We start from the raw sequence: 27,893 nt of genomic DNA on the forward strand, positions 1-27,893 counted from the left end.
ACAGTTATTCACCATTTGGCAAAAAAGATCATTAAGTCAAATACAAGGTTTGTTTAAAAAAAAACACATAATTGCTAGAGGTTTGATAAAAGGCTACCACAGGCTATGATGCAAAAGCATTTATCGTAATGGTGGCAAAGAATAAGAACAGGAAAAAGACAAAAGATTCTTTTTAAACTTCTTCTAAAAATTAAGGAATAAGTGAGTGTGTTCTGGAGTCATGGTCTCAGAAAAATGGAGAAAACCAGATTCAAAATCATGTTTAACAGCTTTAATTTCTATGACAGAATTGTCAAGGCGTTGGTTTTCACTTAAAAGTACAGCTTTTAAAACTAATAACTTAAAACTGCTACAACGTAGATTAATGAAATGGTCCACAATCCTTTCCTTCGGAAGTATTTACGATGCATTTTGATTAACCAGTCTTTTATTATGGAGCTTAAATGGTAAACTGTGATCATCCACTCTAAACCTGGGCTTCCAATTGTGGAGGCTGAAGTGGCAACCGACAAATCTCGAATTCATCTGCTTTTCTGAGCCTTTTGGGCAGACTTGGTTACTTTGCCAGCACCAGTAGCCTTTCTCTCAACAGCTTTGATGACACCAACCGCTACAGTTTGTCTCATGTCACGAACTGCAAAACGACCTGGAATATTTTTAAAAGTATGGTTACATTCAAGTTTAATTTGACAGCAGGTGAAAAAGTATGCAGTTTTACTTACCCAAAGGTGGGTATTCAGAGAAGCTCTCAACACACATGGGCTTCCCAGGAATCATTTCCACAATGGCAGCATCCCCAGACTTTAGAGATTTGGGGTTGTCTTCTAGCTTCTTTCCAGAGCGACGGTCAATCTTCTCTTTTAACTCAGCAAACTTGCAAGCAATATGAGCAGTATGGCAATCCAAGACAGGAGCATAACCAGCAGCAATCTGTCCTGGGTGGTTCAAAATGATTACCTGCATTAAAAGAAAATCAGTTTTCATTCTGCAATAAACTTCAGGGCAAATATTTTTCAGAAGAGGTGAAACTTTAACTTAGTATATTTAAAGCACCAAGGCATGAGAGAATTATCAGTAAACATACAGCCACAGGCAAAGATCTTAGGGCAGATGACCCACAAAGTTTTTTAAAATAAAGTCAGATTTAATAAATACCTTAAGGAAATAAGGCATAGAAACAGAGGAGTTTACAGAGGGAATTTCAGACATCAACAGCAAAGCAACTGAAAATATGGCTGCCAATGGAGAAGTAAAACTGAGAACATAGGAAAATTGGATATGGGCAACAGTTGGCCACAAAGCAATTTGAAAGCAAAAAAAAAGTGGAGGACTCTAAAATCCAGGTCTGTTTGACTTGGAGCCAATGCAGATCAAAAAGCACAGAACAATGGTTCAATAGTATAGTCAAGACATGAAGATGTGGATAATTAAAACATTGGAGGATGGAAAAATGAGAGGTTGGTCAGGAACACATTAGAATAATCAAGTCTAGAGATACAAGTTTAAGCAAATAAGCTGAGCTGAGTCAGAGTTGAATAATGCAGCCAGTGGAAATAGGCAGTGTTGGTGATTATGTAAATTAGCTTTGAAACATGATCAAATACAAACACCAAGATCATGAATGATCATGCTCAGTTTAAGACTGGTTACAAAGAATGAAAACTGCTGTCAGGGAACAAACTGTTGGGAAGTGTAAGATACTGGCTATACAGATCTCCCAATATTTAACTGGAGAAGCCATCTATTCAGACATGCAGCTTGACAAGTAGGAGGTCCATGGAGAGTGGTGGCGAGAACCAAATGTCACTAGCACATATATGGCTTCTGGTCTGTAGTCTTAGAAGGTATCACCAAAAGCTAACTGTATAGATGTAGATGAGAAGTTAAAGGGGCCAAGGAAAGAATAAGTAACAGAACAAGGGGAGAATCCTCTGTAGCAGATTTTCTAGCTACAACAGGATAGATCAGAGTAGACAAAGCTAAGACAGCTTGATAACAGTAAACAGGATTTGGAAGGAGAGTGAATAGTCAGCTTTAATCACAAAAGAATGTGTAGACTCAGTCATTTCAAGCTGTTACTGGACCAGAAACTTCTTTGGAAGGTTTCAAACATTGAGTTGAGAAAGTAACCACACAGATTTAGAAGCTACAAGTAAATTCAAGAAATTCAGAGGGAAATAAAATGAGGTTAAACGGAGAATTTAAGTAGTGATGACCAATGTTCTATCAAGTGCTGTGCTCTCATGTGGCTTAAATACTATGCAGCTCACCACACATTAGCAACATTCCCTTGAAGTTGTATACATGCAAGGCAACTTTAAAAATGACTGCAAAGCTCATCACTTTGATTCTACATGCAAATATTGATGATGATAGTAAATTTAGGAGGGGACTAAAAATGTGGAAGGGAGGCGCTGTTAACAGTAATCAATGTGAAAGCTCTAAAGGAATGTTAATTGGTCAGCAATTTGTTCAGAATAGGAGAGGAAGGGGAGTGGACTCTAAGCGATGGAAGAGATTCAGGACATCAGGTGAGAGGATAATACATAACACATTTGTCTTGTTGAACTGGGTAAGGAGAGAAACAGCAAAAGTTGACCAGTCTTGAATTTTGTGACAAAAAAAATCCATGAAGCTCCTCGCATTTATTACTGAAGGCAAGGGACATTTAAGAACATAGTTTACATTGAAGAGAAGATTATATTTTCATGCCCAAATGTTCATCGAATAGGTCAACGGTTTTAGTGATCAACAGGATAATTGACAATGCTTTAAAGTGTCCAGCTAGAGGTGGTGATAATTAAAGTAAATTACCAAAATATGAGGAACAATTCAGTCAAGACAGTAAATATTTAATGTGACATTAAGGTTGTCAAGTGTAATCTAGTGAATGATGCTCCAGGCCAAATATTGGCAATTTAGAAGTAGTCAAGACCCAACAAGGAAAGAGCTTATTTCCCCCAAGGACAGGAAAACAATATTGGATAGGGAAGGTAATTGAGGGCATAGAGCAATAATGAAATAACAGGCGTCCTTGCCTAATTAGCGTTCATAATGAGTGTAACAGGTCACACAAAATTAAAAAGATTCGGGGATGCGGCCAGAAGAGATTGAGGAAAAGGCAGCAATAGACCCAAATAAAAAGTACAGGTGGAAGACAAAAATCATCAATAAAGGTAATTCAGTATAGAAACAGAGGAAGGTAGGAAACAAAATCTAATAAGAAACTTGATGCAACACCTTATGCAGTCGTACAGAACAAGGAATTTACACTGACTTTTTGAAGATACACAGGATGGAGAAGACGGGAACAGTGAAAAACAAAGTGAATGGAATGGCATAGGTGCAAAACAGCAAAAATATGCATCTTGAAAAAGAACACCAGAAAATTAAAGATGCACAAGCAACCCACAGAACGGCAGAATGGAGTGAACATAATTTCTGGGGAAAACTAAGCTTAAAGTTAGGAGGCCTGATGAAGTTGCTATTGGTTAGATGGAGTCAGCAACAAACTTACATCAGTACCCATGGTCTATTCTGTAATTAGACAAATTGAGGAGCATGCCTCAAAATGTGTACTTTAAAACATTTAAAACAGCTGTAGCTGGTGCCTACATTGCTAGGTGAAAACAAATTGAAACGGCCATGCTAAACTGCCCATAGTGTGCCCAGGGATATTTAGGCTAGGTGGATTAGCAGGGTGACAGGGATGGGTGGGTCTGGATGGGACACTCAGAGGATCAGTGTGGACATTATGGGCCTAATAGCCACCTTCCACACTGTAGGGATTCCATGATTCTGACAATACAGCCAAGATGATATCTGTCAATAGGTCTGCTAGGAATCATTGCTTATAGATAAAGTCCTGATAATAAGGCAATATTTTCTTAACCATCAAAACTCAATTAATATAATTGCCAAACAATGACTTGATTCTGACAAATTTCAGATACAAGCAGACATCATTCCAACTTCTGTTGCCCCAACCTCAAAATGCATTTTGAAACGGTGACTGGATGTGATTTCTATCCGCAACATCACCGCCATCTGCACTAAGCCATACACCACCCTGACTGAGCATTATTACCATTCCTTCAATGTCACCAGGTCAAAATTATTTCCGAACAGCACCGGGAGGTATCCCTACACCATACAGTTTGCAGCAGTTCAATAAGGTAGCTCACCACCACCTTCCCTGGTGGAACTAGAAATGGATATTGGATGTTGGCCTTGCCAATGATAGCAACTTGCCACTAAAAAAACTGAAAATTTAAAAATAAATGAAGGGACAATACAAGTTTCCATTCAATGCCAAAGAACAATCCTGTAAATAATCTGGACTAATAGAAAACAATGCCAAAGCACTGACTTGTGAAGTGAAGTTGGCAGCTTCCATCGGTGGGTCATTCTTGCTATCCCCAGCAACATTACCACGGCGAACATCTTTTACAGATACATTTTTAACATTGAAGCCAACATTGTCACCCGGCATAGCTTCAGTCAGGGCTTCATGGTGCATTTCAACAGATTTTACTTCTGTTGTCACGTTTACAGGTGCAAATGTAACTACCATTCCAGGTTTCAGAATACCAGTTTCAACACGACCCACTGGTACAGTACCAATACCTGCAAGTGAACATAGAAAGTTCATACTTTAAGATCAGTGTTCCAGCTCGCCAACCCAAATGTACACTTAGCAAAATCAAAAGTTCAATAACATCACCATTTAAAATTGTTTCTTAAAAAAAATAAAGGCCTTGGATTCAAATACCACACTATTACTTGAGTGGTTACAGTGGTCATTCAGATCACATTATTTCTAAAGTTATTACTTGTGTTCCCTCCCATTCTCATCATACCACAATGCAAGTATGGTATGCATTTTATTTTTACTCAGTAGGAGACATGGATTACAGGTTTGCTCACTTTCGGCTTCTTTGATATTCAAGAAGCTTATCATAGCTATTTGTTTCAGAATTTCACAGTTGAAAACACAGCAGTGATTGGGAAAGAATTTGCTTAGTCTCAATACCTATAGAAGACAGGTTAACTGGAGAGTATTCAAAATTTTAAATTAGCATTTGCACTTTTGTCAAATGATCTTTTCTGACATCCACTGATGGATTATTTTTATACAGGGAAAAATCTACCACTAAGTTTTAATAGAGAAATGAAGAATATATTTTGCTTCAAAACAGCCACTTGACAACATTCAGATCTGAATTATTGTAATACTTGCCACCAATTTTGTAGACATCTTGCAGAGGAAGACGAAGAGGTTTTTCTGTTGGCCGTTGTGGTGGGAGGATAGAATCTAAAGCCTCCAACAAAGTAACTCCATTAGCATTACCTTCCTTACGGTTGATCTTCCAACCTTTGAACCAAGTCATCTGTGTAAAAGAAGCACCTTGAATGTTTACTTCCTACTACTGAACAGCAATATAGCCTATGGATAATTTTCCTTTATTATCAGTAGATTCCACAAAAACAAATAAGACAACTAGGGTACATAACTTTGGAAGAGGCAATCAACTCAATTAGATTAACTCCAACCTTCCTGTTAAATGCAGAAAACATTGACCTGACCCCTCATCCACAATTAGGTAAGCTCAATCAAAATCAGTTGGCAACTGCAACGCCTCCCTAACTGATAGTAAGGTAAGAAGAGTTGATGCAGGATAATTGAATTTACCTCAAAATTGCTGCTTCCAACTCACCCTCACTGCTGCTGGCTTGGATACCATGATGATCGTGGCCCTCTATTAGGTAGATTACATCAGCACAACTCCAGTGCTAACAATGAAAAGTTGCTAACTTTTGAGTGGCAGCAGCAGTGTGGGGTCTACACCACAGGAGACCCTAATCATGAGAAACGTTATTTAATTGCCTGAAAGGCACTCAATTCCACAGGGAAGGTCCAATAGAATTCCCAAGGGTCCCAGTGTCTCTGAACAGTGGGCAAAATTCCCATTAGCCCAACATGATCATGGCCATCAGTAAAGGTAGCACCTTCTCATATTTAAGATTGCACAAGGTTGCTACAAATGAAATAGCTTTTTAAAACAATAGTCCCAAAGGTACTCACATTAGAACTAGCCTCCAGCATGTTGTCACCATGCCAGCCAGAGATCGGTACAAATGCTACAGTGTCTGGATTGTAACCGATTTTCTTAATATAAGTGCTGACTTCTTTAACAATCTCTTCATATCGTTTTTGGCTATATGGGGGTTCAGTAGAATCCATCTTATTCACTCCAACAATGAGCTGTTTCACACCCAGGGTGTAGGCCAGAAGAGCATGCTCCCGAGTCTGGCCATTTTTAGATATGCCAGCTTCAAATTCACCAACACCAGCCGCAACGATTAATACAGCACAGTCAGCCTTTAAAACAATAAATAAACATTATATAAATCACCTCCTAGTGTCATTTTTCAAAAATGTTGCCCTGGTGGTTCTTAACTTGACATACCTGAGAAGTACCAGTAATCATGTTTTTAATGAAATCTCGGTGACCAGGAGCATCAATAATGGTAATATAATACTTGCTGGTTTCAAATTTCCAGAGAGAAATGTCAATTGTAATACCACGTTCACGTTCAGCCTTCAACTTGTCCAACACCCAGGCATACTTGAAAGACCCCTTGCCCATCTGGAAGAATAGATAGTTATTGTACATTAGAGTTGCTGCAAGCCAATACAGAATGCTACAATTATATAGAAACAATTCTAGTGTCCAGAGATTTTGATAAATTAAAACACGCTACAAAGACAAAATTATAAAAGCAAATCTTAGTCATGCAGATTAATGTTGTACACTAACCACTAGATTTTTACATCAGCACTTGTCACAATGTTTTACATACCAAAGCCACAATAAGTTATTGTTTCGCAAAGATTCAAGACCACAAAGCTTAGTATATCTGCACTGTTGAAATTCTATGTCAACCTCCCTGCCTGTTCCCCTTCTGCAGAATGCAAACGTATACTCGAATCTGTCCTGTACTTCTTGAGAGGTCTCCAGTAACAGTTCTAACTGTTGGAGATAATATTGCTTACATCTTTATCTAGCTTTTACCGGAGAAAATAAGCCCCTAGCATAAATTGTTGTGAACTATAATGGTCGCATTCTCTTATAATAATCACAAATCAATCATGGAAAATTGCTAGTATTCACAGGAATGAAACTGGGGTTCCAATGTTCATGCAAAGGCCATTGGATGTGAAGATAACCGTCCAGATGTCATGAGGTATTGGTGGTTTATCCAGAATTGACAAGACAGCAAAGATACAGTGTTTTCTCACAGTTTTTGTTCACTTTTCCCTTGGAAGGAAGGGCTAGTACAAACCAAGTTCAGCAGATGCACTGGTTTCCTAAGGAGTTGTAATTTTGGCAAGACCAGTGTTTCTGGGTCAAACAAAATGTGAAAGTAGTTATTCATTTCTACTGTAGAGGCTAGTCCTACTTGTTTCTTTTCAATTCAGTGAAACAAACATTTTGAAAACAAAAACAGTTTAGAAGCAAATGATATCATAATTCAACTAACAGATTTGCAAATGTCTATACAAACAAAACCCAGAAGAACTGCGAATGCTGGAAATCAGAAAAAAAAACACTTTACTGGAAAAACTCAGCAGGTCTGGCAGCACCTGTGGAGAGAAAGCAGAGTTAACCTTTCGGATCTAGTGATCCTTTATAACTGTATTTTGAAGAAAAGGGTCACTGGACCAAAACACAAATGTTACCAGACCAGAGTCTTATTTCCAGCAATTTCTACTTTTGTAATTATTTCCAGCATCTGCAGTTTATTCAGCTATTGCTAAGGGTTGTGTGGCATACAAAAACTTCCAAAAGGCATTAGACAGTGTCACATAACAGTCTTGCCAGCAAAATTGAAGCCTGTGGGCAAAGAATGACAGCATGGTAACCAGAATAATAGGAAACAGCAATGGTGACCGTTTCTTTTTCTAACTGCAGGACAGTGAATAGTGAAGTTCGCCAGGGATCAGTGTTAAACCAATTGCTGTTCGTGGGTATCATTGATTAGATTTGGACGTACATAGCACAAATTCAAAATTTACAATTGACAAATCTTGGAAGAACACCAAAAGGAAGATAATGACACAACTCAACGATACAGGGTAAGCTATTTAGGACAGAGGAATAGGGGAAAGCAGAAATAAGTACAGAGCTGGATGATCAGCCATCATCATATAAAACGCTGGATGGCTGAATGACCTATTCCTGTTCCTATTTTTGTTACAGCTCTAAAGCTGTACAGGTTGATGGCAAGTATAGACAAAGATGAAATAAAAGATTTTGATGGGACTAATGATTAAAAGCAATAAAGAAAGTGATCATTCTAAAATAGCATACAGGAGCAGAAAAAAATTGAACATAAATGTTGAAGATGGCAGGGCATGTTGAGAAAGTGTCAGTAAGCCATAATCGAATCCTGGGCTTTAATTAAGATACAATAAAAAAAGCAAGGAAGTTAACTGCCTTCATAAAACACAACCAAAAAATAACTGTAGATGTTGGAAATCTTAAACAAAAACAGAAACTGAAGAAACTCAGCAGGTCTGGCAGCAACTAGAGAGACAAAACAGTCAATGTTTAAGGTGCAGTGATTCTTCTCCAGCTCTTCAGTGGGCATTACATTTTGAAAAATGTGGAGGCTTATAGAGAACACACAGAAAACAAGTTACAGAAATGGCTCTGGGGATTGCGATTTCAGTTATGAGAAAAAGGTTTCAGCCAAATTTCTCAAGAAAACCAGGATGACGAGACAAATTGAACAGTGTCCTTCTGCACTATGAGAACTGTTTTTGTTTGCTGTTTATACAGAATATATGTACCTAACTTCAACACAAATTCTGCAAAGATAGAATTTCAAATATATTTCAAAGTTTGTGAGAAGATTTGTAGCTCAGGCGCTCGTTGTTGTGGTTCTGTTCGCCGAGCTGGGAATTTGTGTTGCAGACGTTTCGTCCCCTGTCTAGGTGACATCCTCAGTGCTTGGGAGCCTCCTGTGAAGCGCTTCTGTGATCTTTCCTCCGACATTTGTAGTCGTTTGAATCCGCCGCTTCCGGGTGTCAGTTCCAGCTGTTCGTTGCAGTGGTCGGTATATTGGGTCCAGGTCGATGTGCTTATTGATTGAATCTGTGGATGAATGCCATGCCTCTAGGAATTCCCTGGCTGTTCTCTGTTTAGCTTGTCCTATAATAGTAGTGTTGTCCCAGTCGAATTCATGTTGCTTGTCATCTGTATGTGTGGCTACTAAGGATAGCTGGGACAACACTACTATTATAGGACAAGTCAAACAGAACAGCCAGGGAATTCCTAGAGGCATGGCACTCATCCACAGATTCAATCAATAAGCACATCGACCTGGACCCAATATACGGACCACTGCAACGGACAGCTGGAACTGACAACCGGAAGCGGCAGATTAAAACCACTACAAATTCCGGAGGAAAGATCACAGAAGCGCTTCACAGGAGGCTTCCAAGCACTGAGGATGTCACCTAGACAGGGGACGAAATGTCTGCAACACAAATTCCCAGCTCGGCGAACAGAACCACAACAAATATTTCAATCAGCGTTCCTCTGAACTCTATTCTAGATCAATCTCAAGCTAACAAAGTAATAAGTCAACTCTGTAATGGAAATGCAGCCTTACCAAAAATAATTTAAATTGTTATTTTTTTAAACCAGCTGACAGTTGGTTAAGTTGCAATACACCCAAGTGATTTATTCGGATAGTATACTACAACTGTTGCACCTGACCAAAGATCAAACAGGTCTGAAACCTGTCAGCGGCATGTAATTAAGTTAGATACACATAAGCAACATTTTTGACAAAATAATGCTTGAAAGTTTTCCCCTGCCCATATAGGGTAGCTTTAAATTTTCAAATTTGCTTACATTAGTTTTCTTTTAAAATGAAAATAATCAAAAACGGCACAGATTAGATCAGCCAACCACCCAATCAATATAGCTACTCAGAATCCAAATCCTTGAAGCACAACCTACTCCAGGATTTGCTATTCAGATGCTTCTCTAAAGAAAGAAAATGCAAACAAGACAATGATAGTAACATGCTTGTATAGGAACCCTGGTAATTCAATGCTCCAGTCATGCAAGACCAATAAGCAATTTAACCCTTTGAGCACTCTAGCTCTTTCCAGGCCAGAACAAATTGGGACATAAATCTCATTCTAGTTTCAGTTTAATTGACAAAGGAATTTGGATCATACTCGAATCAAACACTATCTACTAATGGTTACTGGATTAGAACTTGTATACTCAAAAGGTTTATTTTCTTTCCACCCAAAAGCCAGAAAACAGTACCACATGTGGTACATTAGTAGCCTTCAGTAATAATAAAGCTTAGCAAAAATGGAGGAAAAAAAGGAGATAGATAAGTGCAAATCCTGCTGATTCTACAGATGCAACACCTTGGATTCTCTTCAGAATTTAGCCTACCATTGACTTTGGTAGTTTCATTCTCATTTTTCAAGAGCTTGGATCCACAAAAACAGTATAGTAACTTCATGTCTAGTTGCAGTGATGGATACAACTGAAGTGGGAGGGTTAAAAAGAGACATTTCATTATAATGCAAGTTTGTTCAGTATCCTACATGGCATTTACAATATTATCATACTCATCACATTTTTAATGATAGAACCATACAAGGTAACTTTCCAAGAGTACAACAACAATTATAAAGTTGATCTTGCTTTCTCACCTCAGCAGCTTCCTTCTCAAACTTCTCAATGGTTCTCTTGTCAATGCCACCACATTTGTAGATCAAGTGGCCAGTGGTGGTGGACTTGCCAGAGTCCACATGGCCAATCACAACAATGTTGATGTGGATCTTTTCCTTACCCATTGCTTTTGCCAAAGGATGTTGCCTCAGCCCTAAAGGAACCAGGGATGGGGGTTAAATTGGTCAACAATTAAAAAAAAGTTAAGAAAGCAGTAACTCGATGCAGCCCTCCATGTCTTCAAATTACAGGAGTCAGTTGGTTTACTCGAAAAGACAACGATCTTCTGAATGAGAAGAGAGAGCGCCTCTCTCGACCTCCAGCTGCTTTCCCTCCTTTTTAAGCGCATATTTGTCCATTTCTCCGAATTGTTACAATAATAGATACCTTTTGCCTTTCCCTCTCTGACGCCCCCCCCCCCCGCCTTTTCCATGTTGCTCTCCTCCATTTTGACTGACAATAACCGCACGGACACACCGGCCATTTTCTCACTGGCGGGCACCGAGCCGCGGCTCCCTCCCCCACTGCTCCTCTGGACACACAGTCAGTAATAAGATTTACTCAATCTTCGCTGCACCATAACCAACGTTTAAAAGGAAAAATGGCAAAAGAAACATCTTCACAAAATAAAGAGCGCGCACACACAAGGAACGCCGCCCACCTGTCGGCTAATCTCTCTGGTTTTATTCTATGTCACAGACGCGAACAGCGGTGAAGAGGAGACAGAGGGAGACGGAGACGGGGAGAGAGAGAGAAAAATAGACTGTTTCGGCAAATCCCGTAACAGGGAATCAAAATATTAGGGGTCGGAGAGCCCCCATTCACAGTGGAATTAGCCAAATCGAGCCGAAACCAGTCACCGACCGCCGAAATCTAACGGAGCTAGCCCGCAGCTTCCATTCCCTTCAGCTCAATCGCACCATCAGCACCACAAACCCCGCTGTTTCCTTCACGGCTTCACCTTCTCACCCTCTCGACGGAGCAGATGGTGGTTATCGCCGGCAGATGGTCAATGCGTCGAGCGAACGGGCTGCCCGATACCCACCTGTTTCACACGCGCTCGGCAAATAGGCGGAAAGCGGCTGCGTGATGGCTATTAATAGGTACCAGAGGGGGTCCGCCGATTGACTTCAATTGCAACCCCCCCACACACGTCCGTCCGTCCGTTTCCCCACCCGGCTCGCGCTCCGACTCCGCCCCCGACCCCCTCCTCAAGTCAACAGCTCGAGCTCGCCTGCCGCATGAACGGATTCGGGGGGAAATGGGAGAATGTTATCCACAGCGCAGGAGACCTTTCGGCCCGATGTCTCCCTGCTGCCTCAAGAGCAACAACACCGAGAGCCAGTCTCCCTCACCTAACGCCCCCCTAACCTTCCAGAAACCCTTTCCTCCTCATATAATTCTCTTTCGAAAGCCTCCACCGCACCCCGATCACTTACCGCCTGAAAAAAAAATTTTCCTCCTTGCATCTTTCGCCAATCACTTGAATTAACGTCTTCTGGGATCTCGTCCATCCATCAATGGAAGCCAGGAGGTTTCTCCCAGTCTACTGATTTCAAGAGGAGAAAGATTTTAAAAAAGACGTGAGGGCAATGTAATCTCACATATAATCTCTTGTGTTTTAATATTTTATTAGTAATGAGGGTTTGTCCCCATTGATCTTTCCCTGAAAGCTTTACCTCACCAGCAAATATGTCAAATTAGTTGTCCATGTACAAACTAGTCCCACCTGCCTACTCCAGGCCTATATCGCTCCAAGCCTTTCCTATTCGTGTAATTATCTTTTAAACACTCTAATTGTACGCACATCTACCACTTCCACAGGGCAGGGAGTTCATTCCACATGCAAACCACCCTCTGTAAAAAATTTACCCCTGACATATTTTTTGAAGCCCTTCTCACCTTAAAAATATGTCCCCTAGTCTTTAAATCCTGGTGGAGTAGCAGATAGTGAAGGGGACTGTCAGAGAATACAGCAGAATATAGATAGATTGGAGAGATGGGCTGAGAAATGGCAGATGGAGTTCAGTCCGGGTAATTGCAAGGTGATGCATTTTGGAAGATCCAAAATGGAAAAGTCCTGAGGAAAATCGATATACAGAGATCTAGGTGTTCAGGTCCATTGTTCCCTGAAGGTGGTAACGCAGGTCAATAGAGTGGTCAAGGCAGCATACGGCATGCTTTCCTTCTTCAGACGGGGTATTGAGTACAAGAGTTGGCAGGTCATGTTACAGTTGTATAAGACTTTGGTTAGGCCACATTTGGAATACCACGTACAGGTCTGGTCACCACATTATCAAAAGGATGTGGATGCTTTGGAGACGGTGCAGAGGAGGTTGATCAGGATGTTTCCTGGTATGGAGGGTGTTAGAAACGAAAATCGCTTCTCAATAATCGCTCTAGACAAACAGGCCCCTTTATCCTCGATGCGTGGGCCCACCCTTTTTCTTTCGTCCGAATAGCGGCTTCAGTTGTTAACAGGACCAGGAACGGTCCTTCCCACTGCGGCTGGAGCTTTTCGGCCCTCCAGGTCTTTACAAGTACCCAATCTCCGGGCTCCACCTTATGTAAGAGGAAGTCGAGCGGCGGAGTTTGAGCCAGGAGACCCTTCCTCCGGAGTTCTGCAAAAGAACGGGATAAGGCCAGTAAATAGTCTCTGACAAATACATCTCCCCCTTGTAGAGTGGGACACCCATCAACCTTACTCCAATATGGTAATCCGAACAGCATCTCATAGGGGGAGACCCCGATATCCCGGCGAGGTGCTGTACGTATTCTCAATAGGGCAATGGGAAGGCACTTTGGCCATGGTAACTTAGTTTCTAACATCAGCTTAGTCAATTGGGTCTTGAGTGTGCCATTCATTCTCTCAACTCGACCCGAGCTCTGGGGATGCCAGGGTGCATGGAATTTCCATTGGATACCCAGGGCAGTACAGATCAAATGGTGTAGCCTAGAAACAAAATGTGTCCCGCAGTCTGAGTCTATAGATTCCATCATGCCATATCTCGGGATTATGTTCTCTAACAATTGACGGGCCACGGTTGGTGCATCGGCTTTGGCGGTTGGGAAAGCCTCTACCCAGTGAGTGAAATGGTCTACTATTACTAGCAGATACTTCCATCTCTGTACTGGGGGTAAGTCTGTAAAGTCAATTTGGATCCTCTGGAATGGCCTAATTGCGAGGGGCTGACCACCAGCTGGCATAGAACGCATGGCTTTCTTGTTAATTCGCTGGCAAGTGGGGCATCCGACTACTTCTTGTTGGGCTAACGTGTATATCCCCCTACATACATAGTCTCTCAGGATCGTGTCACACATGGCTTGCACCCCCCAGTGGGTCTGATGGTGTAATCGGTGCAGAATACTCCGGGTGATCTGTTTGTTTAGTACTTGTCTCCCATCAGGAACCGTCCACTTCCCGTTAGTTTCTAGCCGGGCACCCAATTGATCCATTTTATCAATCTCCCCATGGGTGAAGACGGGTTGTTTAGCGAGCCCTTTCCTCAACGGTATTAATGTTAATAATTGGACGGATTTTTCGACCGCTGCCCGCTTGGCTTCCTCATCTGCCAGCCGGTTTCCCACCGCTTCCGGTGTCGACCCCTTCTGGTGACCGGGTACATGGACTACTGCGAGTTCTGTAGGCAACGCCAGGGCTTCCAACGTTAGGCTGATCATTTGTTCGTGAGCTAATTCTTTTCCCCGGGAAGTTATCAATCCTCGCTCTTTCCAGATTTTCCCGAAAGTATGAACAATTCCGTATACATACTTTGAGTCAGTATATATGGTCCCCACTTTCCCCTCCAACAATTTCAGGGCCCTCTGGGGGGCGTACAACTCACAGGATTGGGCTGACCACTTCCCGGGCAGTCGTCCGGACTCGATCGTCCGTTTCGTTGCGCCATCTACGACCGCATAGCCACTGTACCGTACCCCATTTATGCACCGGGAGGACCCATCGATGTACAGTTCCTGTCCTTCACCCAGCGGAGCCTCTTGCAGGTCCTCTCGGCTTTTGGTCTGTAAGTCTACAAATTCCACACAATCATGCTCCTGTTCCCCATCTGCAGGACGTCCGTATAGAAACTGGGCAGGGTTGCAACTGAGATCTTTTGCAAAATTGAGATCGTCTCCGGTCATCAAAATCGTCTCATACTTCAGGATGCGAGAGTCTGTTAACCAGCGGTGAGCCTTTTGAGCCAGTATGGTACTAACCGAATGTGGGGAGTATACTGTGATTCTTCCTCCAAAGGTAAGTTTCCGGGCCTCTTCTACTAACATTGCCGTAGCTGCCACTGCCTGGATACAGGTCGGCCATCCACGTGACACAGGGTCTAACATTTTTGACAAAAATGCAACCGGCTGACGTTTCCCTGCCCGCAGCTGGGTAAGCACACCCTGGGCAATTCCGCCGGCGCTATTAACATATAACTGGAACGGTTCCTTCAGGGTGGGTAAAGCCAATACCGGAGCTCGGATCAGTTTACTTTTAATAATATTAAATTGCTGCTCCTCCTCATCTGACCAGTCCAGTTTTTGTTCTTCTTGTCCCAGTTTGTCGTACAAAAACTTTACTAGAGTGGTGTAACTTTCAATCCATATCCGGCAATACCCTACTAGCCCCAGGAACTGTCTGATTTCCTTCTTCGTCCTGGGTATTGGCATACCCGTAATCCCCGATATTCGTTCTGGCGTGATACGGCGATGCCCCTTACTAACCTGATGGCCCAGATATCTTACTTCTTGCTCCACAAACTGGAGTTTTGTCCTGGAGACGCGTAGGCCCTGTTTCCCCAGGAAGTTCAGCAGGGCAACGGTGTCTGCTCGTACCTCCTCTTCTCTCGGTCCTGAGAGTAAGAGATCATCGACATATTGGAGCAATTGATTCTCCGCGTTACACCGAAATCCTCCTAAGATCTGCTCTAGTATTTGTCCAAACAAGTTGGGTGACTCCGTGAATCCCTGCGGCAAGACTGTCCATCTTAACTGTCGCTTTCGTCCTGTGAAGGGATTCTCCCATTCAAATGCAAAAAGGTTCCGACTTTCTTCGTCAAGGGGGCAACTCCAGAAGGCATCCTTCAGATCTATTACGCTGAACCATTCATGTTCGGGGGGAATTTTACTCATTAACGTGTAGGGATTGGGTACCACCGGGTATCTAGCCTGGACTACTTCATTCAACCCCCGCAAGTCTTGCACCAGCCTATACGTCCCATCCGGCTTTCTCACAGGGAGTATTGGAGTATTGAAAGGGGACATACATTCCTCCAGTAGTCCATCTGTGATTAATCTTTCTATCACAGGTTGTAACCCTTCCCGTCCTTCCATAGCAATCGGATACTGTTTCCTTCTTACCGGGCCTTTTCCTGGTAACATGGTGATTTGGAGAGGTTTGATGTTTAGACCCCCTCTGTTCCCCTCCCGGTACCAAACTCCCGGGTCTATTTGTTGATCATCTTCTTCGGTGAGGGCGAACAACCGTACCACCATTTCCCCGTTACTTGGTACCGTTCCGATCCCTAGTTTGACCTGCAAGTCTCTTCCTAACAAATTAAACCCCGCCGATGGCAGTAGAAGGAGGTCTCGTTTAGTAGTTCTGTTTTCATACCCAATTTCCACGTCCTCCACTACTGGGACTTGCAATGTCTTTCCTCCAATGCCAGATACCCCCATAACTGTTCTTCCTGCTCGGGCGCCGGGGGGTATTTGGATTATACTTGATCTTTCGGCTCCCGAGTCCACCATAAATGTGATCTCCGACCCTTGGGGCCCTACTTTCAAGTTTACCAGGGGTTCCTGTCGATAGTCCTTTTGCCCCAAGGGTAGGAACCCCCGACCTCCCTAATCTTCCTCCATCAGGGCGTACGACCGCACTTCACGCTTGTAGCGGGGGCACTCTCGCTTAAAATGTCCCTCTTCATTACAGTAGTAACATCTGAGTATCCTCTTCGTTTCCCTGTCGCGGCCTCGAGTTCCTCCACCCTTCCTTTGTTCCGGCCTCGGTCCTCTTTTCCTCTGCTCTTGCCACGACTCTCCCCTTTCCGGTTCCTGCCACGGCTCCCCCTTTTCCCTCCTTCCAGCTGTCACTTGTTGCACCGTCTGCATCATTATCTTTGTCGCCTTCTTTTGCTTCTCATCGTCCCTTCTCACAAACACCTTTTGCGCCTCCCGTAGTAGTTCACTCAGAGGTTTACTATCCCAATCATCCATTTTCTCTAACTTCTTTCGTATGTCCGGCCAGGCTTTTGACACAAACTCTACCCGTATGAGTTGCTGTCCCACTTCCGTCTCAGGGTCCACCCCAGCGAACTGCTGCAAGTTCTTCCTAATCCTGTCTAGGAAGTCTGTAGGGGTTTCTTCCGGGTTTTGATGATTCCCAAAGGCCTTGGTAAAATTGTGCCCCTTCGGGGCTGCCTGCCTTATTCCTTTTATCCAATATTCCCGCATATCCCTCATGTTGCGTCTTCCTTCTTCCGTTTGCTTATCCCACTCGGGGTCGGTGAGGGGAAATTTCTGCTTCCCTCCTGCTCCTCCCTCCCTCTCCCAGACCAACAGCGCAGCTTGTCGTATCATCTGTCGCTCCTGGCTAGAGAACAATGTTCCCATGATGGAATACATCTCATCCCACATATAAGTATTTGGCCCCAGGAACTGATCTAATTGTTCAGCCAGGCCCATGGGGTCCTCCAGTAGGCCCTTCATCTCCCTCTTGTAATTCCGTACTTCAGTACTCGTTAAGGGGACGTTCACATATCCCGTCCCTCCTTCCACGCCTCCCATGGGCACTTCCCGGAGTGGATTCATTCTTGCAATCGGGACAGAGTTCCGTCTGTGACTCTTTTCAGCTTGAGATCTAGTCTGTACTCCTGAGGCACCTGGTGGTTCCTCCCCGCTTTCTTCCCCTTCCCCTGAATCGTCGCCACCCAAAGGACCATTTTGCGGGGCCGACGGGGTCACGTAGGGCGGCGGTAAGTGATCTAAAGGTTCCCATTCTTTCTGCCCTTTCGAGTCTTCATTGGTTACCTTCATTTTGCAAGATAGTGTGACTGGCAGCCAACAAAGGGCGTAATCACTTTCCCCCCGAGTAACATTAGGTTTCGAATTGACATATAAAATTAGAGCTTGCCGGACCCAGTCTTCATCAGTGCCGAATTTAGGCCACCACACTGAGTCTCCCTGAATAGGTGTTTGATTAGATTAGATTAGATTAGATTACAGTGTAGAAACAGGCCCTTCGGCCCAACAAGTCCACACCGACCCGCCGAAGCGAAACCCACCCATACCCCTACATTTACCCCTTACCTAACACCACGGGCAATTTAGTATGGCCAATTCACCTGACCCTGCACATCTTTGGACTGTGGGAGGAAACCGGAGCACCCGGAGGAAACCCACGCAGACACGGGGAGAACGTGCAAACTCCACACAGTCAGTCGCCTGAGGCGGGAATTGAACCCGGGTCTCTGGCGCTGTGAGGCAGCAGTGCTAACCACTGTGCCACCGTGCCGCCCACGTGGTTTGGGACCACGTTTGACAGTATCTCACCATCTTCTTTCTAGATTTTCCTTTTCTCCTACCCTGATCCCAATTATTTAACATTATTCCTAACGGACTATCGTCAGGTACCCCGGGGTATTTTTCATTGTCTACGCTCAAGCTACCTTTCCCTTATTCGCCTTGGATCCCTTATTTCCCATTGCCGAGGACTTTGTAAAATCGGAGATTCCTGTATTATCCCGTGATAATCTATCACTATTTAGCCAATTCCCGGACCTTCAGTCCCGTGATCGCCCAGGTCCCTTTGCAGGCACCCCTGGTCTTTGGATTCCTGTGTCCTACGTCTCTGTGAAACAGATCACAGGCACCCCGTAGGTCCACGTTCCTCCGCAAACACGGTCTCTGCAAAATCCCGCACAGACGAGCCCCGGTCTCTAGATTCCTGAGTCCCACGTCTCTGTAGAAAAATCTACAGGCACTCCGCAGGTCCCCAGTCCTCCGGAAAGACGGTCCCCGCAAGTCTGTTCTTACCTGGGTTCGGTGCACCGAAATTACTCGACCGTTAACCGTCCCCACTGCCTCGGCCACACCCCTCCTTTGTTCTCCTGAGCCTTCCGGATATCACTCGCTCAAGCCGCGCGGGGCGACAAGCAAGGAATCAGGGACTGCCGAACTCGGCAGGGTGCACCTTCTCCGATGTCCTTCCTCAGCCCCCCTCGCGGCCGGAGTGTTGATCGGACGAGCCCCCAAGTTTGTTAGAAACGAAAATCGCTTCTCAATAATCGCTCTAGACAAATTCAGGAAAACAAAGTTTTATTAACAAGTCTGCAGAGTTGGGCACCCTTGAAAAAAAAAGGCGCGCCAGGCTAACAATGTTTCTGATTAAATACAGTACAAGTCCCTCCCCTCTATAGCTCTAAAGAGTCACGAGGTTCACATTCTCACAAAGTCTGCAACAGTTTCCCGAGTTGTTTTTCTACCCTGTAGTCTTATCAGTCAAGGACTTATTCTTCTCTGTCAGAGTTAGTGGTCTTATCAATCAAGGACTTGTTTTTCTACTCTGTAGCAGCAGATGTCTCGTCCTTTATTATAGAGAAGCATGTTTTACCCTACCCCCACGGCTCTATTCCCCTTAGACTCTGAGGTCATGCACATCTTAACTATTTGTACCGAAATCATCTCTCACAGAGGGTGCTAGATACAAAGAGAGGTTGAGTAGATTAGGATTATTTTCATTGGAAAGAAGCAAGTTGATGGGGGACCTGATTGAGGTCTACAAAATCATGAGAGGTATAGACAGGGTGGATAGCCAGAAGCTTTTTCCCAGAATGTGGGACTCAATTACTCGGGATCACGAGTTCAAAGCGAGGGGGAAAAGTTTAGGAGAGTTCTTTATGCAAAGGGTGGGGGTGCCTGGAATGCATTGCCAGCAGAGGTGGGCATGATAGGGTCATTTAAGATGTATCTAGACAGATAAATAAATAGGCAGGGATCAAAGGGCTACAAACCCTTCAAAAATAGGTGACAGGCTGAGATAGAGGATCTGGATCGGCATAGACTTGGAGGGCTGAAGGGCCTGTTCCTGTGCTGTAATTTTCTTTGTTCTACAGAAAATACAACTACTATTAACTGTGTCTATACCCATCATTACTTTTTAAACTTCTATAAGGTCGCCTCTGAACCTTCTACACACCAGTGAGAAAAGTCCCAACCTATCCAGCCTTGTTGGAATTTTTTTATGAATGGAACTAGCAGAATAGATAAAGGGGAACTAGTGGCTTTGGTGCATTTGGATTTTCAGAAAGTATTCAGCAAGATCCAGTTCTATCACAAACCAAATAACTAGAAAGAAGAAAGGGTTTTAAATTAAGTAATGGGGGTAAAGGATCAAATTTGAGAGGACACAGTAAATCGTAGAGACTTGGCAAGAGAGAATCATGCTAATGTGGAAAATAATAAACAGGAAGGAATAGAGTACAAATCCATGAATAAGTCCACAGATTGTTCAAAAGACGAGAAAAATAATCACTAAATGCTCTGTATCTGAATGCACATAGCAAACAAAAAACTGAGCACACGTACACATAAATATAAGTAAGTAAAATGCAATAGCCATTACAGAAAGATGACAGTGGACTGAAGTGATTCGGACCTTAACATAAAAGATTATATAACATTTAGGAAGGTTAGAAAGCAAGAAAAAGAGGTGGTAGTGTAGCTGTGTTAATCAATGATAGTATTAACACAACAGAGAGGGATGTCCTGAGTTCAGAATACTAAGATGCAGTAGCAATTTGAGTAGAGTTGTAAAATGATAAATTCAAGTCATTGTGTCAAACAACATGAAACCAGACCCTTTGATCCATTGGGGAGTTAAAAACTAGGGAACATATTTTTAAAGTGAGAGGAGAAAGATTTAAAAGGGAGCTGAGGGGCAACTTTTTGACAGAGGGTGGTTTGTATGCAGAACAAATTGTCAGAGGAAGTAGTAAATGTAGGTACAGTCACAATATTTAAAAGACATTTGGACGGGTACATGATTAAGAAAGGTTTAAAGGGATATAGACCAAATGCAGGCAAGTGAAACTAGTTTAGTTTGGGTCGAATAGATGAGATTGGTGGGAATGATATACAGACCACTAATAGTGACTCAATGTAGGGTGGGGTATAAAGGAAAAATAATGAGAATTTATCACAAAGGTACAGCAATAATTATGCGTATTTTAATCTGCAAATAGACTGGAAATATTGGATGGGCAAAAGCAACCTAGATGAGCTTACAGACTGTATTTGTCAGATAGTTTCTTAGGATACTGTACTCAGGAGCCAACCAGATGTTAGGCTGTACTAGATCTGATATCGCACAAAGAGATAGGATAAATGAATGACCTAGTACTGTGTGCAACAAACATAGTATGATTGAATTTTTCTTTTAGTTTGAGAAAGTGAAGATTGACTTCAAGTCTAGCATGAAAACAGAACTGTGGCAAAGAGTATGATTGAACAATAAACATAGTATGATAGAATTTTACTTTTAGTTTGAGAAAGTGAAGATTGACTTCATGTGTAGTATTTTAAACTGAACTAAGGGCAATTATGATTGTATGAAAATAGAACTGTGGCAAAGAGTTCCTAAGAATTACAACCCTCTGAGAAAAGAAATGCCTCTTCATCTCAGTCTTAAACTGACATCACCAACCCAAAAAAATGCAAACATATAAATAGAAAGCAGCAATCATCAGCAGTGCCTCGCCTGGAGGCTCACTGATGATGTTACCTATTATGGCGATGAAACGTCTGAAAATGAACCTTTCAGCTCAGCGAGCAAACCTACATCCAGAACCTCAACCTGAGCTACAAATCCTCTCAAAACTCACTGACGAGCCTTTATTCTAAGGCTGTGCCCTTTGGTCCTAGACCCTCCCATCCTCTCTGCATTTACCCTATCAAGCCTCTTAAGAATCCTACACATTTCAATGGGATCATCTCTCACTCTGCTAAACTCCAGTGAATGGAGTCCCGAACTGTTTAGCCTTTGCTCATAAGACATTCCCTCCATACCAGCTATCATCCTCATAAACCTTCTCTGAAATGTGTCCAATGAGATGATATCTTTCCTCAAAATAAGGAAACCAATTTTGTTTACAGTACTCCAGATGTGGTCTTACCAGCATCTTGTACTGTTTCAGAAAGACTTCCCTACTCATATACTCCAACCCTGTTGAAATAAGGGTCAACATTCTATTAGCCTTCCTGATTACCTGTGTGCTAACTTTCTGTGTTTCATGCACAAGTACCCCAATCCCTTTGTGTTGCAGCTTTCTGCAGTTGTTCTCCACTTAAATCATATTGTATTCTTTTATTTTCTCTTGTAGGAGAATTTAGAATAAAGGTCACTGTTTCAAAATCTGGGATCACCCATTTAAGACAGAGTTGGGGAGAGTTTTTTTTGACAGTCATAAGACTTCAGAACTTTGTTCCTCAAAAGGTAGTAGAAATAGAGCCCTTGAATGATTTTAAGGCAGAGTTGGATAGATTCTTGAAAAGCAAAAGAGGGAAAGATTATTAGGGGTAGATGGGACTGTAATCAGATTAGTGATCACATTATAAACAGCAGACCGTGCTAAAGGGGCTGTGGCCTTACCTTTACTTCTAATTCATATGTTTAAATGTCTCTCTCGAGAGCTTAGTGACCAAAATTAGAGGAAATGGGATTGGGGCTAATATGCTGGCAAGGATTTAAAATTGCTTAGTAGGCAGAGAACCAAAGATTAGTAAAGTATAGATCACTCTCAGGTTGGTGCATTGTGACTAGTGGGTAATTAAAGGATCATTTCTTTGACCTCAGCTATTCATAATTTATAGCAATGCTTTGGATGTGGGGATCAATTGTCATATTCCAAGTTTGCTAATGATGCAAAACTAGATGAAAATGTGAGTAGTACAGAGGATACAAAGAGGCTTCAGTGGAGTTTAGAGATTAATTGGATGGGCAAGAACATGGGAGATAGAAATGGGAGATGCAAAACTATTCACTTTGAAACAATAAACAGTAATGCAGACTATTTGAAATAGTGTGAGATTGGTAAGTATCGATGTACAAAGACATTTGGGCGTTGTCATTCATAAGTCACTAAGAGTCATTTGCAGGTGTAACAATATATTAGGAATACAAATTATCTGTTGATCTTTATTACAAGAGGACTTGAGCACATGAGTAAAAATGTTATGCTGCAATTGTTTAGAGTCTTAGGTGACACAGCACCTGGCGAAGTGAGTACAGTACACTCTTTATTACGGTTGTTACTTGAACAAGAATATTTTTGCTATAGAATGCAACAAAGGTTGATCAGACTGATTTCAAATGGTGGGATTCATTTGAAAGGAGAGATTAGAGAGCCAGCATTCTCTAGAATTTATAAGCATGAGAGGTGATCTCATTGAAACATACAAAATTCTTATATGGCTCAAAAGGTTAGATGTAGGAAAGATGTAGGTTAGATTCCCTGGATAAGGATTCTCGAGGAAGGGTAGGCTATTTAAGACTGAGATGAGGAGGTTTTTTTTCAGTCAGAGTAACAAATCTTTGGAATTCTTCTCACCCCTGCCCACAGAAATAATGTATTTCAATATATTAAAGACATCAAGAGATCTGGGGATAATGACACTGCGGTGGATTTGCCATCATCCATTTAGATGGCAGAGTAGCTTTGAGGATGCAAGTGATCTATTCCTACTCCTGTTCCTAGATTGCCACAAAAACATGCTCTTTTATGGTGAAAAATTGAGGCTGATGACCAAAGTGTAGAATATTGAACCTAAAAGATTTTTTTGGGGGTTGGAAGTGAGTTTACATAAATGCTGAATGCACGCAAAAATCATGATTTTGGAGGCTAAACAATGTATTCCAGTTTACTTATATGTCACAGTTTAATATATATGGGGTGATTGTCAGATTGACTACCTAAGTACAGCTTTATACTAATCAAAGAAGTGAAGGAGGGTCAGTCTAGTTATAGTATCATCAATGGGTCAGTTTCAAAATGGTGATAAGATAAAGAAAACCAGGCCGCAATTCTCAAAATTACTTTAAAAATGATATTACAGACACATACTTGATACTATTTAATTATGAAGCAAGTTGGTGACATTAGCGAGTTTTGAGAAGATTTGTAGCTCAGGTTGAGGTTCTGGATGTCGGTTTGCTCGCTGAGCTGGAAGGTTCATTTTCAGACGTTTCATCGCCATACGAGGTAACATCATCAGTGAGCCTCAGGATGAAGCACTGATGGTATGGCCCACTTTTTATTCATGTATTTAGATTTCCTTGGGTTGGTGATGTCATCTACTGTGGTGATGTCATTTTCTGTTCTTTTTCTCAGGGGGTGATAAATGGGATCCAAGTCAGTGTGTTTGTTGATAGAGTTCTGGTTCGCAACCTCAACTGACGACTTGGACATCGCAGAAAGACAGTAAACTTCCGGTATTTCAGGTATATAATTTTGCCAGTTTATCGTGAATGCCAGTTCATAAAGTGCCGGTTAAAACAATGTTTACTATAGTATATTAGCATGGATAGAGGACTGGCTAACTAACAGAAGACAAAGAGTTGGGAGTAAGGGAAGAATTTTCAGAATGGCAACAAGTAATGATGTGTAACTAGTGATATGCCACGGGGATCAATGCTGGGGCCAAAATTCTTTACAATGTATATTAATGACTTGATTGAGGAAAATAAATGTGTTGTAACCAAGTTTACAGAAAACACAAAAATAGATGTGAAAGCACATGATGAAGATGACACAGTCTACAGATGGATATAGACAGGTTAAGTGAGAAGTGTTACAACACGGGGTAAACCTCTCTGCTAATTTAAATCTGACACACAGAGAAGCTAACCTGGTGCTATAATCTGTTAAATTTTGAGAGGCAAAGAGCTATTCCAGATTTCACTATTTAAAGTAAAAATTAACCATTTATTAGATTAGATTACTTACAGTGTGGAAACAGGCCCTTCGGCCCAACAAGTCCACACTGCCCCGCCGAAGCGCAACCCACCCATACCCCTACATTTACCCCTTACCTAACACTACGGGCAATTTAGCATGGCCAATTCACCTGACCTGCACATCTTTGGACTGTGGGAGGAAACCAGAGCACCCGGAGGAAACCCACGCAGACACGGGGAGAACGTGCAAACTCCACACAGTTAGTCGCCTGAGGCGGGTATTGAACCCGGGTCTCTGGCGCTGTGAGGCAGCAGTGCTAACCACTGTGCCACCGTGCCGCCCACGTCTTTAAGTCCAACAGAGAACATTAAAACCACAACTATTTACAGCTTGTGTTACTACACAGTCTGGAAAATAACAGGATATTTTTCTTGTAAGTCCTCAGTTTTATGATTTTCCTTGGGCTTCTCCACAACAAGGAGTGTCACTCCCACCTTGGACCCTGCTAGGTCATTCGCAAGAATAAACTGGATTCTTGGAATTGACAATCTGTCAATCACTTTCACTGTTACTTCCCCAGTCTTGAGTTGGCACTCCAACCTGATGTTACATAGAGGAATGCTAAATTTCTGACCATCTACCCCACAAATGACCAAACTCTCGGGTAACATATCAGAAAGAATGCAAATTACCTCATCTCTTTCTGTTAGAGATTGGTTAGATCCTCTGTTTCTCAAAATTATAACTTCTTGTCCTTCGCCTCCTGTTCTTTCAGAGTGAACTTTACCCACGGAGGCGAATCCTTTTTAGAGATCAGGCATTAACTCCATACCCGCCCTTGACTAAGCCATGTACTCTGCAGCAGTGCCACGACGCTTCTCAGGGTTTCCTTTACTCCTTTTGCTAATGCCACTGGCTTAGCTTCTTTTATCACATCTTTTCCCACAGTGCCTTTCTTTGATGACCAGTACTGTGACTTTACATGTCCCACTTTCTTGCAGTGAAAACACCTTTTCCCAGTGCCCTTCTTTAACCAGCAGCACTGTAATTTTCTATGTCCCACTCCATTACAGTGAAAACGCCTGAGGCCTTTCACCTCCTTTCCACCCTGTTGGGCCTCTTTAACTTGTGGTAAACTCTTACCAGTGTTCTGTACCCTTTGTTTCATAGTGTAGGATCTCCCTTTACCCAAACTTCTATCCCCCACAGGTCAAAATTCTGGCTGTAAGCTTGTCATATGCACCAACATGTATTCATCTGCTAATTCTGCTGTCCTTCTCACTTCCTGAACTTTTTGTTCATCCATGTGAATTCTTACCATTTATGGAAGTGAGTTTTTAAACTCCTCTAACAGAATAATCTCTCTCAGAGCCTCATAGGACTCATCTATCTTTAAGGCTCGCACCCATCTATTGAAATGACTATGTTTAGTTCTTTCAAACTCAACATAAGTCTGCCTGGTTCCTTCTTTATGTTTCTGAACCGCTGTCCATACGCTCCTGGTACCAATTCATAAGCACTTAAAATAGCCTGTTTTACCTCTTCATAATCTCTTGACACCTGATCTGAGAGCGCAGCAAATACCTCACTAGCTCTGCCTACCAGTTTAGTCTGAACTAGCATTACCCCATAAATCCTCGGGACCACCCCATCTACCGAGCCGATTTTTCAAATGAAATAAAGGCAACTTCAAAGTCTTTCTCATCAAAATGTGGCAGAGTTTTGACATATTTGTATCTTACACTATGTTCACTTTTAATCTTCATTCTGTAAACTTGACTTTGCTAAGTCGCAGCTTCTCCAGTTCAAATTCTTTTTGCTCAGCTAAGAATCTTCTCTCTCTCTTTGCTCAGCTAAGAACCTTCTCTCTTTTTCATCTCTCGCTCTCTTTCTCTTTGGCTCTCTTTATCTTCTAACTCAATTTTCCTTAATTGTAAATAACGTTTTTCTAATTCTACTGCACTTATCTATTTCTCTGACACCTCTAAGTGTTTTGAGTCATTCTCTTACAATTTCAGCTTTATTGTCGTCCTTGGTTAAACCCAATTCTAACCTCTTTGCTAATTCTAAGAGTATGGTCTTCTCTTTCTAAACTTCCTTGGCAAATTTTGGAATCATCTTCAAATCCCAGAATGTGTTTAGCAATTTTAAGAGCCATTTCTCTCACTTTTAACCAAACACAAGTAACCAAAATTAAATTGTCTCACTTGTGTTTTATTTAAAGATTAGGACACTAACCAGCAAGTGTTTAAATCTACTGGGCTTTTTTCGTACTCCAAATCTATTCAAATCTGTCCAAATCTCAGACTGGATCTGTCTAAACCAGTTCAAATCACAGACAAGAAAATGTTGCTTTTGGATGCAAAACACGAGGGAAAATTTGAGGTTGAATGGCAGAGAGTCTTTTGAAGTTAATTCAGTCTGGCAACAGCCCTCTGATTGGTTAGGCTACAGAGTGTTTAAAAAGTTGTAAATACCAGAAGATTAAGCAGAGAATGAGAAACATCCAGAGCCTGCAGACAAAGAGCATCTCTTCCTCCATGTGGAGGAAATGAAAAAAAAAATCCAAGAAAGCTTAAAAGTAAGAATTCATGTTAGACCCAAGGTCACCCAATCAAACTTTGCACAATTATGGTTGTCCTTTGATTCATAGTGTTTCATAATTGCAAAAATAGTATCGGCGTTGAACCATTTGTCTTTTATCTGACTTAATTACGATTGTGGGTTTTGAAGGAGTATTGTTTAAGTTGACAACCGGAAGCGGCAGAGACAAACCACTATGAATGCCGGAGGAAACATCACAGAAGCGCTTCACAGGAGGCTCCCAAGCACTGAGGATGTCACCTAGACAGGGGACGAAACATCTGCAACACAAATTCCCAGCTCGGCCAACACAACCACAACAAGCACCCGAGCTACAAATCTTCTCCCAAACTTTGAATAAATAATCTCCATATATCAAAAAATTAGGTGTAGCTTTCTTTATTTAATAGACTCATGTTTCTGCTCCGAACAAGCCAAAAACTTGAAGAAATACTCCTGCTGGAATACTAAACCTTCATTTAATGTTTATAAAGCTTTTATTCCTAATATTAAAAATGAAGCCACAAATCATTATGAATGAATCTCTGAACATGGAATAATTCAGCCCTTATGAACTATGCCCCACACCCCA

At 42.2% G+C, this 27,893-nt stretch overlaps 1 protein-coding gene and 1 long non-coding RNA gene across 5 annotated transcripts; one reads left to right on the plus strand and one right to left on the minus strand.

The window, feature by feature from the left end:
* Positions 1 to 256: 256 nt before the first annotated feature.
* LOC122542581 (elongation factor 1-alpha 1) lies at positions 257 to 11,940 on the minus strand. Of its 4 annotated transcripts, none has more exons than XM_043680525.2 (8): positions 11,815 to 11,940; positions 10,751 to 10,923; positions 6,471 to 6,650; positions 6,086 to 6,382; positions 5,240 to 5,390; positions 4,370 to 4,626; positions 723 to 957; positions 257 to 646 (listed from the first exon to the last, which is right to left on the minus strand). In XM_043680525.2, the coding sequence occupies exons 2-8, from the start codon at positions 10,892 to 10,894 to the stop codon at positions 522 to 524; spliced, it is 1,389 nt and encodes a 462-aa protein (XP_043536460.1). In that variant the 5' UTR covers positions 10,895 to 10,923; positions 11,815 to 11,940; the 3' UTR covers positions 257 to 521. The 4 variants fall into 4 exon arrangements, with proteins under 4 accessions (XP_043536460.1, XP_043536453.1, XP_043536470.1 ...); XM_043680518.2 differs by having other exon boundaries at positions 11,739 to 11,870; XM_043680535.2 differs by having other exon boundaries at positions 11,731 to 11,851.
* Positions 11,764 to 27,580, plus strand: LOC148150569 (uncharacterized). The gene is made up of 3 exons (XR_015752810.1): positions 11,764 to 11,872; positions 24,152 to 24,261; positions 27,452 to 27,580. It is a non-coding gene; the product is annotated as an uncharacterized LOC148150569 (long non-coding RNA).
* The last annotated feature ends 313 nt before the right edge of the window (positions 27,581 to 27,893 follow it).

Source organism: Chiloscyllium plagiosum, unplaced genomic scaffold (assembly GCF_037043375.1).
Source record: "Chiloscyllium plagiosum isolate Xiang-an unplaced genomic scaffold, Cpla_swu_hap1 HiC_scaffold_3, whole genome shotgun sequence".
Classification (NCBI taxonomy): Eukaryota; Metazoa; Chordata; class Chondrichthyes; order Orectolobiformes; family Hemiscylliidae; genus Chiloscyllium; species Chiloscyllium plagiosum.